At 38.2% G+C, this 18,000-nt stretch overlaps 1 protein-coding gene across 9 annotated transcripts in view; it reads right to left on the bottom strand.

Moving 5' to 3' along the window:
- TENM3 (teneurin transmembrane protein 3) overlaps nucleotides 1–18,000 on the bottom strand; it is a 441,422-nt gene that overhangs the window by 182,320 nt on the left and 241,102 nt on the right. For all 9 annotated transcript variants that reach the window (XM_047714374.1, XM_047714410.1, XM_047714419.1 and 6 more), the window contains one exon: nucleotides 3,592–3,829. In XM_047714374.1, the coding sequence (XP_047570330.1) occupies nucleotides 3,592–3,829 (238 nt within the window). The remainder of the gene's footprint in view (nucleotides 1–3,591; nucleotides 3,830–18,000) is intronic.

Raw genomic sequence — 18,000 nt, 5'->3', positions numbered from 1 at the left:
GCTAGCAAGTGACCTAAAACTAAATCATACAAAGCTTAAGAAATATTGAGTGCCAAGAAAAGGAATCTGGAAGGAAAACTATAAGCAAGGATTGGTATTATAGATGGGTGCTGAGTGGTATTTATTGAAGATGATAACATAATAAGGAAGTGCTTGGAAACTGCAAATGCTTGTCCAGGTCTGGATGGGACTCTAGGAGATCTGAAACTCACTAGAGATTATAGACCAGAAAGGCTCTATTTACCGAGTGGAAATGTACAAGTACACAATAATATCGATTGTCTCCAGCAGCAGCAAATGTTAAATTCATTAGACAAAGGAAATAAACATTGTTATGGAAGCAAGAAACAGCTGGTGAAAAAAATAAACGCTTTTAATAAATCAGACCAGGAACTGCACTGAAACAGGACAAGGTGCAAAATCTTTGATGTCTTCTCTACCAATTTGGATAGACTAAGTCTACAAATTACCAAGAGTTTCGTGGATTATTACGGGCCAATCTGCCAGCAGCCATTATCAATGTACGCTGGAAGGAGAACAGGGTTGGGGACAAAGAAAGCGCACAGATTCTTATACGCACAGTATGGAATCTCATGCTTCATACCTTATACCCTTTAAATGATGGTTTGAGAAAAGTGAGAGTCTGTAAAATGAGTATATGTGTAAACAGAAATAATTGCCAAAGACAAAACTGTGCCCCAGATTAAAAACGAGTCAACGGCAGACACACGTCTGGATGAAGTTGTTAATGTAACTGAAACGGAGCCCGAGAATCATACTCAATAGGGAACCTTAACTAAAAAAGGAAAAAATCAATGATAAATAAGACCGGTTCTTCACCTCCAGAGTTCCAACCAAGGGAGACTATTAAAGAAACCACAGTAGCCTCTGTTGGTACAGTGTGAGATTTTCACATCGCTGCTTGGGTTGATACAGGGAGTGCGTGGTAAGCTGAAATACTTTTTAGCAATATATTTTTTTAAAAGACATCTATTTATTTATTTGACAGAGAGAGAGAGAGAGAGATCACAAGTTGGCAGAGAGGCAGGCAGAGAGAGAGGAGGAAGCAGGCTCCCCGCTGAGCAGAGAGCCCGATGTGGGGCTCGATCCCAGGACGTTGAGACCATGACCTGAGCCAAAGGCGGAGGCTTTAACCCACTGAGCCACCCAGGTGCCCCCCTTTTAGCAATATTTTAAGAGGTGGACACCTGAAAACAGGAAGACAGCAAAACTAGAAGACAGAATGAAAGTTTTTACATTTTTTGGATTCCTTATTCTTCATATACACATTAGTGAGATTATAGCAACTGGCAGACCTTCCTTTCTATGTCAGTTCATAAAACTAAAAAATATAATTCCATGGATGGTTCACTAATGGCATTGCTTTGAAATGGAATTTTAAATCATCCCGAGAGTGATCTCTTACACAGTCTGAATATGGAGAAATCAGCCACAACTACACATATGGCTAGAATGGATTGTCCTCTAAACAACTATTTTCTCTCCTAATTGTCCCACCAACCAAAATTCATGAGTACAATGTGAGGAATAACAGGAACACATCTTCCCCCAAGATGCGTCCAAATATCTCCACTAGAAGACATGGCTTTAAGAAATACCAACTCTCATACAGACACAGTTTTTGAGGCTTCTGAACTACATAACATTCCTAAAATGAAACACGTTTCTACTGACTGAACTCAACATATTTCATACATATTTGTCAGAACAATTATTGTCAACTACAATGCAATTATCCATATTCAATTTGATGACTCAACTGGAAAATTACTTTTTTCCTAGTAAAATTTTTCCAAATGACAACAGTGAATCAGTGTTGATGAGTTGTTCGGTGTGTGCTAATTAATTACACTGGGCAAATTTAGTTCTGTGCTAATAACCTCAGGAAAGAAAAAAAGATCTGTAGACATGACTCTTTGTCTTAAGTGAAGAAATCTCCTGTTTGCCTACTTCTTTCTTACCTTCTCTTTCTGATCTCTTCCACACGAGTGTTCCATAATACAAAATAAACAGTAAAAGCCAAATAATCTTGGCTCACACTACAGATAAAACAAACAAACAAACAAAAACAAGAGTTCCTTGGAACCATGTTCTTAGATCAAGAGTAAAAGAAAAGAAAGAGATTTTTATTGTTGACAACTAACTATGAGGACTTCCTGCTAACTCATTTTCGGGGAAGAATTGGTTTAGATCACGCATTTAAAGGCAAAAAAAAAAAAAAAACAAACAAACCCACAACCATGATTTATTCGTTGTGAAATCTGTTTCTTCATCCAGAAGCTAATTTAAATGCTGACATTAGGCAGGGGCTCTATGGGACAGGCCATTTTGGGGGGGCATACTCCCCAGAGTCTTCTATTTTCTGGATTTTATGTGGTGATGATTCTTTTCTCTGAGACTAATGGAAGCCTAGGGCAGAGAAGAAATAAACGCTGCTAGGAATGTTAGGGGGACTTTGTCACAAGGCTGTCAATAGGAAGCTAGTGAGGAAGGACACCACCCCTGGCTCGTACAGTACATGATATAAGGAAGACACTGACTGTCAAGGTTCTGTCCAAAGAAAGAAGGAAAATTTTTTTTGTGTTGGGAGATATTTACGAATGCAATGGATTAACTCAAAACTTGTTCTACACTAGTTCTGCACGTTCGTCTGAGCGGTTTACTCCCTGTGGGCCAACCCGTGTTAGAAGTCTTAACTTAAGGACCTCACTGAAACACCCAGATGTGTATAGAGAGAGGACACGAAGCTTGGGGAAGCCTCTGGAACACAAGACTGAGAGCAGCCCATGGGCCATCCCACAGAAATGGGTCAAAATGACTGTGTATTGTGACAGAATAGGAGTTGCATGGTTTACAACAAAGGATGGGAGTTTCAGGAGTTAGAGATCTCAGTTCATTATAAGGAAGAATATTACCATCTAACATTATTGTCTAAGAACGGGTGGGATGTCTTAGGAAATAATGCTGGAAGGAACCTTAGAGAGTAGGTCCCATCTCCCTTCTATGGCAAGAAACTAAAACCTCCTCCACAAATGGTCGTCTGACTTGTGCTTCACTATCTGCTCAGGAACCCTCTATGATTTTAGGACGTGAAGGACAGAACGTGTCCTGCGAAAGGAGGGATGTCTTAGAAGCAAGTGTCTGTTAACCATGTTCATCGAATCAAACTACGTATGGGACCCAGAATCACACCCTCTATCTCCATCTTTTTCTCGACATGCCTGATGATCTGTAGGTAAGTGAAAAAAAAAAAATAGTAATGCAGAGTTTCACTAAAGGCATTTGTTCTCGTGTCTTGGAGCCTACACAACGTGTGAAAAGGACGAGAATGTTCACCGGGCTGGCAAGTTAAAAATAACCAGTAACCTGGTGCTGTTCTCAGCGAAGACAAGACACAGAGTATGTCTGGTAAATTTGTTCACAAGAAGAGGCTGAGACTAGTTTATCTTTAAATGCGAGACCTTAATCAACATGGCCGGCTGACTCTGGCAGGGTGGCCATTCTCCGAGCAGACATGTGGCGCACTCCTACCAGCATCGATGATCTGGGAGTCTCCCGCAGAGGACTCACCTGCTTTCCAGTGGTACATTACTGCCAAGGACCCAGCTGTCTTGCAGCTGGACGGACTCGGGTGTGGTTTGCAGCTCGGCGGGCAAAGCAGCCGGCGGGGCCGGACTCTGGTTCCTTCTATTGGTCAGGGAGTTTCTGTTGAGGGAAGTGATGGACGGATGGTGTTGGGCGGAGTGCTGTTTATGCGGTGGTGGCAAAGGCTGCAGAGTGGGCTGGCCTTGGTTGTTTGCAGGTTGCTCTGTAAAAAGAAAAGGAAACTCATTATATATTTATCTTGATATATGTATATGTACCTACGTAGCTACACACACCATCAATTTCTTGGGGGATCCACTGCAGATGAATAAGAATTAAAAACTGCATTTAAATCCATAACCTAATAAATTTGCATATTATTCTATTAAGCGGGTGTTCAGTGACATTCTCTAAGAGCAAGTTTACCCTTGATACACGAAGTACTAATTAATATACAACAGATGGTAAAACTGGTTTTGGTTTTAATTTGTTTCAGATTTTTTTTCATCTGGTTTTGTTAACACCTACAGAAAACAGTATCTGACAGGTCCCCTAATGTGCCTTTCGACTTCGGCTTTTTTTAACAAACCAACCCTGAAATTAAATGGGTAATTTCCATGGAACACAAAGGTTTTCGAAATGATTATAATCCCTATAATTATTTAATGGAGTTTTTTAAAGCTTTATTTAACTGCAATAAATTATTACAAGCTAGTTGCTAAACAGCAGTAGACTACTCTAGTTTAGTGCATTTCAAATAAGGCAGATCTGCGTTATGATCCACTAATAGACGCTAAGTATTCTTTAGCAGAAGGTCACTCTGTGAAGCAGATGTTGTTTCATGGATATTTAACAGACTGAATCACATCTGACTACGACGTCAGAAGACTCATATACTTAATGACCGTTACATCCATTAGAACACACACAGAACAGATTTTCCAATTTCACAGCATGCAGTATAACCACATTTTAGAGGAAGTCATAGGTGACCAGAGCGACTCACGCCACTATGTCAGCGGTACAAATATTGTGTTCGAAACCACGATAGTAAGGGATCCAGCGACTTCAAAATATAAACACAATGCAAGGTCATGGCCGTGGAGAAATTCCCTAAGGCTTAATAAGTCATAAGTTAAAATTTACAAATTAATGTAACATGAGACTAACTTTTCAATCTCATTGCCTGCCTCTGGACATGCTAGAATTCACAAACACATTTTGTTTTGTTAAAATTCCACATTTTAACAAACAGACAGACGACTCCTTAATTTAATGCTAAACTTATTATGGTTCCACACATAGAAGATGTCAATTTTTGACTAAAGGCAGTTCAAAGTGCAATATAATTTTAAAGTGATGTATTAAATCATGCTATTAATATAAATGCATGTATTAAAAGAGAAAAGGAAACACAGGGGCTATCTTTCATCTGCTGTGTGAACTCCAGCAGCAATTGTTATGCCAAATAGAGTCTAACGCTGTAATTCTGATTGCATGAAATGAATACCTGATATATAATAGCTTGAACATGTATTATCAAACCTCTTTACAAGGCACAATAATTAAAATAACTCCTCCCATAGCACATAATATCAGTAATTACCGTGTATTTCTAATGGTCTCTAACAATCCATATAATATCACTTAACAACTAATAATTTCTTACTCTTGAAATGAGAGACAGAGACAATATCTAAACGTACGAAATGAAGCTACTTTCTTGCACAGTCTCTATTCTTGAGGATCCATATACTAGAAACTACAGAAATCTTGCTTGGTCCATTGTTTTGGTGCTCATGAAAAATTAAAAGAGTATCTACATCTCCATTAAATTAAAGGTACCCTTGGAGGTATTGAGAGGGCTAAACTAGCACATAGAGTTTTAATTGTGTTAGAAAAAAAGAAATAGTTTAAAACTCAAAGAAGATTTAGTATTCAGGTACCATATGATTAATTTTGTCTTCTCCAGCATTAGTGCATATGATTAGAATATCTATGGATGTCTTTGAGGAGCATTTCAAAAGCTGCTTTTATAAATATATACATACATACATATATATGTATATATACACATGTATATGTATGTATGTATATATATATATATGTATGTATGCATGTATATATTTATTTTACAATAAGCTAAGGGCCTTAACTAGGTTAGTGTCAATGCAATGAGAAGAAAGAAATGAGTGAAACATTTCAAAGGGGAAGTATTAAGATTGAGTCTAAAAAGAAGCAGAGGAAAAAAAAATAAAAAAAAATAAAAAAAAATAAAAAGAAGCAGAGGGATATGTCAAATGATGCATGTTTTTAAGCATGGCTCCAAGAAAGAAGGAACTATACTATACATATGATGTATAAATTATGTATTGGATATTATACTAACTAGAGGAGAGAGCAGTGTGGAGTAGCGGTTGATATCAAATTTAATTTCTAACTCTGTGAGGCATCACCATAGTGAGTCTCAGTTTTCTCATTTGTAATGTGGAAAATAATACCGTCCTATGTAGGTATTAGTTTAATTTTAGGATTCAGTGAAATGAACTCATTTATTCATTCGATTACCTACTGAGTCACACAGCCCACAAACATTTATCAAGCCTCTATGTTCCAAAGATATGCTAAGTCAACAAGTGAAAGTACTAGGTAATGGCTAAAACATCATGGATATTAAGATTGTTCTTGAAGATGAAATGATTTTAATATCTATTGCCATCATCACATACTTAAATATGTTGAATTAAAGATTCTTATTCTTGGGGTACCTGGGTGGCTCAGTCAGTTAAGCAGTCAACTCTTGGTCTTAGCTCAGGTCGTGATGTCAGGGTCCTGGGATCAAACCCCACATTGGACTCTGCGCTCAGCGAGGAGTCTGCTTGAAGATTCTTGCTCTCCCTCTGCCCACCCTTCCTCCCGACTCACACATGTACTCCCTCTCCAAAACAAATAAATCTTTAAAAAAGGATTCTTATGGGGCGCCTGGGTGGCTCAGTGGGTTAAAGCCTCTGCCTTCAGCTCAGGTCATGATCCCAGGGTCCTGGGATTGAGCCCCACATCGGGCTCTCTGCTCAGCAGGGAGCCTGCTCCCTCCCCCCTCTCTGCCTGCCTCTCTGCCTACTTGTGATCTCTGTCAAATAAATAAATAAAATCTTAAAAAAAAAAAGGATTCTTAAACAGTGAGAATAAATTTCCATTTAAGGTTTCAAAACTAATTGGCACTACGGAGGCCTTCTCTAGGTTCACTCATTCATTTGGCAAGCCCCCCTCAAGAACTTATGATGAACAAGACATCATGCAAAGATCCATGCCCTTGTTTATAGCAGCAATGTCCACAATAACCAAACTATGTAAAGAACCTAGATGTCCATCAACAGATGAATGGATAAAGAAGATGTGGTGTATATATACAATGGAATACTATGCAGCCATCAAAAAACCTGAAGTCTTGCCATTTGCCGTGACGTGGACGGAGCTAGAAGGTATTATGCTAAGTGAAATAAGTCAATCAGAGAAAGACAATTATCATATGATCCCCCTGATATGAAGAATTTGAGAGGCAATGGGGGGGTGGGGGGAGGGAGGGAAAATATGAAACAAGATGGGATCGGGAGGGAGACAAACCAGAAGAGACTCTTAACCTCACAAAACAAACTGAGGGTTGCTGGGGGTGGGGTGGGGTGTGGTGTGAGGGAGAGGGTGGTTGGGTTATGGACATTGGGGAGGGTATGTGCTATGGTGAGTGCTGTGAAGTGTGTAAGCCTGACGATTCACATACCTGTACCCCTGGGGCTAATAATACATTATATGTTAATAAAAATTAAAAATTAAAAAAAAAAAGATCCATGCCCTTTTCAATTGTTTATCCAGGTGATTTCAGCACAATGTGTTCTGTCTGCTGGGACCTCTTTTGATCTGACTACATAATCATGAGGTCTTCCTATAAAACAAATCCAGATAATGAAAGCTAGATTCACTCTAAAATTTGATGGAAGAGAATAAATGCAGAGCCTGAGTGAGATGGGATGGATGACCAGAAATTTAAATTCTGCAGCAGTCCACAGAGGCAAAATCTGAGGATTCCCTTGGAGGTGCACGCTGCCTCTAGGGATCTGGGCTTATAGGATGTAAGAAGTGGTGGAAGTATGTATCTATACCCACTTATTCAAGACAGCATAAATTTATCAAGCATAACAAGATAAAAGAAAATTAAACATAGACCAAAAGGAAGAAAGAGAGAATAAAAGAAAATAAAGTGGGAAAGATAACATAAAGCCAGATCTAAAGCAAATGGACAAAATGCCTGCTGTATAGTTCTGTACATTTTTAAAGAAGGATACAAATCTGGCTCTAAATTATTTATCTAGTTGTCAACCCAAAAAGGGAAACATGATCAGTTACCTGATTTGGGATGTTTTTAAGATCACAAGGTTTGCTTGAGAAAAGCATTAACCATTACTGGTATTGAAAATAGAGAGAAAATTTTCTTTTAAGTCCACAGAGGAAGAAAAACTGAATATCCAGGAAAAATTTTATGACTTGGGTTCAAAATGGACACAAAGAGGGGTGCCTGGATGGTTCAGTCAGTTAACCATCCAAGTCTTGACATGAAAAATTAAGAGCATCTACATCTCCGTTAAATCAGAGGTACCTTTGCAGGTAATGAGAGGGTTAATCTCAGGGTCATAATCTCAGGATTGTGGAGCCTGCTTAAGATTCTCTCTCTTCCTGCTCCCTCTGCCTCTCCCCTACTAAAACAAACAAACAAAAAATGGATACAAAGAAACAGAATAGGGTCAGATTTGGAGACAAGCACTTAAAATCTAATACTTATGACCAGATCCACATTAAGACCAACCAAAACACCAACTGTGGCCCTTGCTTTAGGCTGATTCATTGATACAAGATTCCTGTAGATTTGAGAAAGTTGTGGATACAACAACTTTGAGTCATAGAGGGGACAATTAGACCTCAGAGTTACCAGGTTTAATGTCCCTGAGGCATAGCTCTGAACATGTCATTTTCCTTAGAAACTCCAAAGGGCTTCCTTGTACCTATAAAACATAAAATGCACTTTCTGAAGGCAAATGTCATATTTTCCCGAGTTAGTCCTCAAAATAGTTTTGCAAATGTTCCCCCATATATCTTGTTCTCGTCAAGCTTGCTGTACCCAGTGTATACACCTTTCCGCATAAGCATATTTGCTTCTAACTGGAAAGACATTATCCTCCATTTTTCTCTATCCAAACCCTACGTACTTCAAGCTCTAAGAAAGAGGACATTCCTGTTTTCTTCAAATAGAAATCAGTTATTTCTTCTCTGAGTCGTAGAGTATTTTATCTGAGCCTTTTTCATGGCTCTTTTCATCTCCCCTGTCACAATTAATTGTATAGGTCTCATGTCTCCTGTTAGACTCTATATGGGCAGGATCCACATCGAATTCACCTTGGAACCCCTAAGAAGCACATATGGGTAGATATGTGGTCAGTAAATAAATATTCATTCACTCAATCTATATTTGATGGATGAATACTTTGTGAAGAATTCAGTGAAGAGAACTTTGAGTTGGTAAAGTGCGGAGCCTGCCCATAGGACCTTTAATTGCAAGGTCATTTGCAACCTGTCTTAGCTCCTTAATTCTTAGACCCTGAAAGGCAGGGACTCTAACTTAAATTTCTTTGGACTTTGCAGTATCTTCACTCAGCCTTGTACTTCAAAGACTCCTAGAAATGTGCTGGCTGATCGGTAACAAAATAGGCAATAATGGCACCTTCAGGGCTCATCCCACACAGGCAGGGTGCCATGTTACTTCCCCCAGACTTCAGGTTTTAGGAATATTTCTCCGGAACCTCACCAGAGGTTCCAGTAGTCAAAATCTACCTTCTAAGATGTGAAAATAATGGGAAGATTATCTAAAATAAATATGAATATATAAAATACAAACCTATAAGATATGAAACAATAAATAAAATACATACATATTACAGCTTTACCCAACACAGTTATGTCTTCCTTGTATTTCAAAGCTTATGATTAGAAGTGTTCCAGATTAGGTATTTTAGAAAAGCTGTATGTTATTTTCTCAAAATATTCTTCCTCCCTTTTTAAAATAAAATTCTTCTCATTATGCTTAGTAGAAATTATTATACTCGACGAGAGTCTTTACTCACCACACTCCTCCTTTCTACCTTTTTTCAAGTTCTTATTACTCATATAACTTCATGACAGCCTAGCAGCTGCTTGTTTTTATTTGGTAAACATAAGTGATAGCAGATGATTTTTATTTTTATTTTTAAAAAAATTTAAAGATTTATTTGAGACAGAGAGAGAGAGAGAAAAGGAGAGAGCACGAGTGGTAGGGAGGAGTAGAGAGAGAAGAAACGGACTCCCCACTAAGCAGGGAGCCAGACATGGCACTCGATCTTAACACTCTGAGATCATGACCTAAGCTGAAAGCAGATGCTTAACCGACTGAGCCACCCAGACGTCCCTACAGCAGATAATTTTATTTTTTATTTTTTATTTTTTAAAGATTTTATATATTTATTTGACAGAGAGAGAGACAGGGTGAGAGGGAACACAAGCAGGGGGAGTGGGAGAGGGAGAAGCAGGTGAGCCTGAAGCGGGGTCCAATCCCAGGACTCTGGGAACATGACCTGAGCCGAGGAAAGACACTTAACGACTGAGCCACCCAGATGTCCCAGCTCACATAACATGAATGATAAATATTAGATAGGTAAGACTTTGGTCATTTTCCTCAGCCCTGTGCCACCAAAGAATGTATAGCCCAATAGTGTCATTTAAGGTTGTCACTTCAAACCCACTGACATGGGGTAATGACTTGGATCATGGCTTGCACTGAGTAACGTGTGTTGAGAAATCATGAAAGTGTTAGGAGCCACAGAAGCTCTCTGATAATGGGGCAGATTCCAGTTTAAGTAACTTATAAAACCCCAATTCTAAGCAAATGTAAGGCATGTTAACAGCACTCCGCAGGGGGAAGAAAAGAAAGTTGTGACAATGCCTCTGTAATAGCAACGAGGCTATTATGATCATTGAGGTGAAAGGTACCATAGAGAAAATGACAATAATGTGGATATTTATTTTTCAGTGGCCCTATTTTCTTGAGTAAGTTATCTATCTCTCTGAGCTTCATTTATTCCGTAGTGCTTAAAGGATCTGAAAGATATAGTAAGTAATAAATAGTAACTTATTCAGGGTAGAAAAGAAAGAACTCTCTTCAGGGAAGAACATCATGAAGGAAAACAGTAGAGCTGACCCAGGAACACAGGGGTTAGGGGCACAGACCCCCTGCGCAGTAGAAAACCTCGAGTATAACTTGTGACTCCCCAATACACTTAATTACTAATAGCCTGTTGTTGACCAGAAGTCTTATCAATAACATAAACAGCTGATGAACACATATTTTGTGTCTGATATGTATTACGTATTATATTCTTATAAGAAAGAGAATTAGAGAAAAGAAAATCGTAAGAGAGGGAAAATACAGTACAACACTGGGTTGTATTTATTGGAAAAAAAAACAACAACAACAGCCCATGTCTGAATGGACCCACATCATTCAGACCCATGTTGTTCAAGGACCAAGTATAACTGAGAAGCCTTTTAGCAATTGATACCATTATCACGAGACGCAAGGACACACAGTCAAGTATGTCCGAACGGGAAAAGTTTTTCCTTTAACAGGTACCAAAGCAAGAATCGGAAACATCCTAAGAATCAGAAATAAACTCACGTGGTGTCGGTTCCCACGGAAGAGGGAATTTTATCTCACAATTGTGAAGTCAACCTGAGTCTCTTTTTCCCATGTCGTGTGACCACAGAACCAAATCAAGAATTATTAAAAGGTGGTGTGGGAGATGCCTGATTTTTAAAAAACAGATCTGGTCATATTCATGGGGGGCGGTGGCAGCGGTGGTGTGGTGGGGTGTGTGTATGTGTGTGTGTGTGTGTGTGTGTGTGTATTTTTAAATTAAAAGCAGTTTCTAGACCGTTATATCGAATTCAGCCCCAGTTCCTCTCTGCTTTATGGCCTTGGGCTGTGGCCTTTGCAGAACACAGTGGGAGTGAACTCCCAAGTGTGAAAGCTGGGGGATTAAAGCCTGCTTGTGTGCATGTGCGTGTGCGCGTGCGTGCCTCTTCATGTGGGAGGGGCTGAAAATAAGTGTCAGGTGAGAAGTAAGGGGGAGATGAGCAGCTGACAGCGCAGTCACCCCAACTGACTGCTCTGTGCCTCACACTTCCTTCATGAGTCTGTCCTCCTCCTTCCCTGGATCTCAGTTATGGGGCAGCCAATGCCCTAGAGAAAAAATATCCCACCTCATAAGGAGGCTAGGGCTGAGGAGCTGACAGCTGTGTTGTATTAAAACAATTGTTTGCGGGGCGCCTGGGTGGCTCAGTTGTTCAGCAGCTGCCTTCGGCTCAGATCATGATCCTAGTGTCCTGGGATCTAGTCCCAGGATGGAGTCCCGCATCCGGCTCCCTGCTCCGCAGGAAGTCTGCTTCTCCCTCTCCCACTCCCCCTGCTTGTGTTCCCCTCTCTGTGTCTCAGTCAAATAAGTAATAAATAAAATCTTAAAAAAAAAAATCCAATTGTTTGCAATTTGAGTAAAGTCTGGTAACAAAAGACAAACTGGCGTGGAGGGGAAGAGGAAGGGACGAGGTGGGGGAGAGAGAAAGAAATACAAAAGGACAAAAACATTTTTAATTTTACTGAACCCCTGAGAAGTGTGGTTAGACAAAACACCTTCTAGGTAATTTGCCTACAGCTTGTGTCCCCTTGGACACCACCACTTGCAAGTTGAATAAAGGAATAGATTCTGGTTCTGATCCTCTACTCGTTTAACATTATGATACACAGACCATGCTGAACTAGACAAACATTTAAACAACTCATTTATTGGTGGTTAGCAAAGATGGGGCTAAAACCCTTGTTTCTATATTGTAAAATGTGTTCATTCTCACTTCACCTCCTGGCTTTATCTTTAATCCTCTTCTACCTGTTATAAATGAAACCTGAATTTTCTTCGAAGCTGATCTCTTCCATTAAACAGGTCGCCAAAAGAAAACAACCTTTTGTTGTACATTTTATTACCATATTAATTTTAACTGTAGTGACCGGAGCTTGGAGTAGATGTTCCAAATGTACAAGGACAAAATCATAGTTAGCTTTTGAGTTTTAAAATCCCATTCTGATTCTTGGATTTAGCTTAAGCTTATGTTCCATCATCAACTAATTCTGGGGCTTTATGGAAATTAATTCTGATGGTAAAGTTAGGTAACAACACCTCTTTCATCTGGCTACATTTCAAGAGGTACTGGGAAGGGTGTAATATAAATTCAAAAATTTTTAAGACAGTGGAAATAGTAAATTATACACAGTTTTTTCCATTACCCAGAAAATCTCATATATACGTTATAGACATTTAACTGTCATTATTTCTCTATTAGGAAAGAATAGTCAAGTAGCAAGACTTTTCCTTATAAATGGGGAAAATATGAATTAAGGAAATATATCTTTTTAGTCAGACCACACCTCAATGGAGCTTATATTAGAGCACAAATATTTAGATATTCAGGGTGACTCCTCCGCTCCTTTACCCCCTACAATACTGTACTAGTAAGATAACCACCTAAAATAGTAACGGGGAAATTGGAAAAGAAAGGTCTCACCTCATTCAGAAAATTACTTTCACATAAACTTGTTCTGGTTCATTATTTTATCTAGTGATTTTCACATAAGACAAGTTTTTGAAAGTGGGTTGTTCACTGAGGCAACTTTACAAGCCTTTGGTTAAAATATGGCACCAAAGGGGTGCCTGGGTGGCTCAGTGGGTTAGAGCCTCTGTCTTCGGCTCGGGTCATGATCCTGGGGTCCTGGGGTCGAGCCCTGCATCGGGCTCTCTGCTCGGCCGGGAGCCTGTGCCCCCCGCATCCCCCCCTGGCCTACTTGTGATCTCTATCAAATAAATAAATAAATTTTTTAAAAAATAATATGGCACCATGTAAAAATTTCCACCACTTAACATTTCACTTGCCATGTCACTTAAACATTTCACACAGCTACATGCAAATCAAATGAAAGTTTAAAATGTGCTTTAAAAACCATAAAATACTATATAAATAAACAGTATTGTTCTTATCACCTGCAGGAGCAGACAACTGATTGCAAGATAACTTATATAAAGACATTTGAGTATGAAAACCTTAGAGACAAAAGATACAAAAGAAAGACTTGCACTGTCCAGAGGGTATAATTTCAGTGAGCACAGATGAACCGATTTACTGTACTTACTGAGTTAGTGAGAATTTGGTTTTAGTTTCCTTAGGGTGATACCTTGAAATGAGGATTAGAAGAAAGATTTAAAGACTTTAAATCTTTGCATTCTTTTCCTTTGACAGTTCCCTGTGCTTTCTCTTTCAAACCATGTGGCCATCTGGATGACCCATCAATTCCCTTGCCATAAAATGCTGGAAGTTCTGGGTAAAATATAATAAATACCTTTTGGATTGATTCATTCAGTATAAGTATGGAGTGCGTAACAGGTACCAGGCTCTGTTCCAGGTGCTGAGGATGTAACAGGAAACTAAACAGCCAATGGTCTTATCCTACCGCTCAACTTATATTTAGGTTAATATAAATGGATTAGAAAGAAAGAATAGGCCAGAAACCAAAGGGAGAGAAAAATTGTTTAAAGCAGGTGATCTGGGGAGATCTTCCTGTCTCTGTAAACTTTGTAACGTCCAATGAGGAAACAAGAGATAACACGTCAGTTGTTACCGAGACCCCTACGTATATGAGACCTTGGAAGTGCCATACCTGTAGTCTAAGAGTAGACTTAAAATTCTCATTGCAAATGGAACAAAAAGGAATCTCGCTGTGTTTCTTAATCCCTGCATGGGGAAGAAATCGACTCCTGAAAATTTTAACCACTGGCTTAGTCTTCCCTAGGGTTGTCATATGAGGTTGAAGCTTACACTCTGAATGTAGTTCTGGAACCCCAAGCCAATAAATTAGTATTAAAAGTGCAATGCTCCTCCCTGCGGGACCTGGCAGAAACAAATGCAAAACTTCTTTAAAAGAATATGCTCTCAATTGAAGTCACAAAGGATTTCCACAAATAAAACACAGCTCTCAATAAATTTACAGTCTGAAGTTACAAAATTTAAGAGGAAACAATCCACACTGAGCCAAAATCTATAGACAAAATAGCAGAACAGATCTCCCCCAAAACTTCAGATAATATAACCATCAGATAAAATTTAAGTATGTTTAGAATGATCAAAGACTTAAAAGAAGTGAAAACCATGTGAATAAGACAGTATGAGAAAAAGGAAGTTCAAAAAAGTAGAATGTGGATAAATAGGAAGAAATGCAGCCATTGAAATCAGACACTTACTGGATAGTTTAAAGAGTATATTAGACACAACTGTAAAGAGTACCAGCGAATTGGAAAAGAAATCTGAGGAAATCACTCAGATGGCATCAGAAAGATGAAGAGTGATTAAATATGAAAGAGTAGGTCTAAGACAAAAGAAGACATGACAAAGGAGCACAATATATATCCAGAGAGAGTTGCAGAAGGCAAGAACAGAGCTTTCTTGAGAGCTAAACAGCTTTTTCCAAACTTCCTAATACCATGTTTATGGCTGTCGTATTATACAGAACATGGACTTACTCATCTCCTTCTTGTTTCATATAAATTATCTCTGCTATTGTCTTCTTTGTTATTGGATGACAGCTTTTGGGGGTTATATTTTATAAAAGGAAACTTCTTTTAAATGGCTGTAACTTCTCTTTGAAGATATTCTGACTTCTATGGTTGCTGTTCAAAAACGTGCAGCTAATCTAAAAAGTTAAGCACCCTAACTTATTTCAGGGGATGGAAACAAATGTAAATGGCTACCTTCTTGTTAAAACAGTTCCTCTTTTACTATACTTAACCCTAGTAATGCCACAGATTTATCCTCCATGGAATTCTTAGTTTTGCGTAATCATTTCTCACAGAAACATACATAAAACTTACCTATTATACATGCATAGAAACCTGGATAAAAATACCTTCAAAATATCTCAGTATATGTTTCAAGCTATTCTTCTACCCATTTTAAAATACTTTACTTTTTTTTTTTTAAAGATTTTATTTATTTATTTGACACAGAGAGAGATAGAGATCACAAGTAGGCAGAGAGGCAGGCAGAGAGAGAGAGGGGGAAGCAGGCTCCCAGCTGAGCAGAGAACCCGATGTGGGGCTCGATCCCAGGACCCTGAGATCATGACCTGAGCTGAAGGCAGAGGCTTAACCCACTGAGCCACCCAGGTGCCTCCTAAAATACTTTACTTTTTAAGAATAATACTTCTTAAGAGAATAAGCAAAAAGGGAAGTGCTATCCCCATCTTGACAATAAAGAATTGTTGACATAAGATCAATAAATACTTCTCTCCTCTCGCATTACCTAATGAGCATTTGATTTTAATGCAATTAAATTTTATTGACTTTAAATGGAGTACATGATATGATATAAATAGAGCACATATTTGTAATATGGATAAGGACAGGCTAGAAAGCAACTAAAAGCTATTACACTATAACAAATGGCTTTAAAGAATAAGAAAAGCAGCTCGAATATTCCAAATAATGCAAATTTGCTATGCCTTTCAGATAATATATTGTCACAATGATATCTTGTACAGAAGAAAGCACTAAAAAAGGAAACAGGAGACCTAGGGTTTCATGCTAGCTTTAACTAAACGTAACCTCATATGAATCAACTAACTTCTGGGGCTCAGTTTTTCTCTTCTGTAAAAAAAAAAAAAAATGGTGTTTGGGGGCATGGTCGGCTCAGGCAATGAATTCTGAAGTTTTTTAGTTCTAAAATTCTTTTAGGTATTACATACTATTTTCTTGACATATATTAAATTACGTTATGAATATTCAAATTTTAAGGTAATGAAAAGCCCTATATTATCTTCAGTTATACATATAAAACATTAAAGGGACATACAGTAAAAAAATTACTTTACTTTGATTTAAGTATTATGAGAACCTGACCATATTAATTCATGGCACAAATATCCTACCATATTATCTTGTTACGAATATTAAAAATAATGTTTATTTTTAAAATAAACCATTCTGTATTACACATATTGTAACTAGTAACATCTTAAGGTACATATAGTCAAAATCACTTTGTATCAAACTTAAATTTATTTCAGATTTCGATATTAAAATTGCTTATGGAAAGAACTGAAAAAAATAAAAGCCAGCATGAAACTTTCAAACTTAACAGAAAACTAACCAGTCTCTTAAAAGTTACGATGGCAATTATAATGCATTTTAAAAACTATAGTTAATCAATTTTAGGAAAAAAAGGTTCAGTTTACTTGAAACCTTTCTTTGATTTTTCTTTTTTGAATATTTCAGCAACTATAGGAAAAATAAGTGATCAAGAAACACTCAGAAAGCATCCAATAACACTGCCGACCTCATTTCCCCCAAAATACTAACTTTGCCATTGACTTTTCCCCTAGCGTATTATTTGATCTCGTATTTGTTATCTGCAATTTATTGAGTCCACATTATCTACAAATGCCTTTCACTGAAACAGAATAAAATTTTTTCAGTTTCCTTCCAATGACACGATGGTGTCCAGGCAGAGAAGGGTGTTACCGCAAACATTAAATATTATGGAGATGCAAAAAAACTTGAACAGAACCCACAGTATCTTTCCCCTTCTTGGGATGTGCAATGAGGGTGATCTGTTAGGTGGAAACCAAGCAATGATGCTCTTTGATGAAAAGGGAAATAGTCATAGTTTAAGCTGACACTTGCATATTTAGTGAATGCCCTTCCCTGTTAATAATTTTGGGGTAGTGTTTTGTGTGTATGCAGCACTAAAAGCCCTCTTCCCAACATGAATTTTTCCGCTGCTGTAATGACTTAGCACCAACAGAAAGGATGGTGCAGCGAAAAGAACTGCAAAGTACTACAGAAATGCAAGGTACTATTGTTTAGTAGATAAATGATCTGGATTTCCTGAGGCTTTGTTGTGCCTTTTAAAATAGTAAGCATGGCTTGTTGAAGCTGGAAGGCTCGGACTTTATATAGGATGCTAATTGCCACTAGAAACCTTCCTCTCACAACAGAGGTTCAAAAGAAAGCAGGTGCGTAAGATACTCTTCCACGGATCTTCTGATCTTTCCTGTCATGAATCCACAAGCATTTTCAGACCAGTTTATTAAAATATTCCATTGAAGAGAGAAATGAATTTACAGCGGAGAAGAGTAAACACGAGCTGGCATAGTAGTGCGCTCAGGTTGCCGTAACAAAATACTACAGACTGGGGGACTTAAAAAATGGAAATTTGCTT

The sequence above is a fragment of the Lutra lutra genome, chromosome 2 (genome assembly GCF_902655055.1).
Source record: "Lutra lutra chromosome 2, mLutLut1.2, whole genome shotgun sequence".
NCBI classification, from domain to species: domain Eukaryota; kingdom Metazoa; phylum Chordata; class Mammalia; order Carnivora; family Mustelidae; genus Lutra; species Lutra lutra.
The sequence above is the reverse complement of the archived record's forward strand: the minus strand, read 5'-3'. Positions and strand labels throughout refer to the sequence as shown.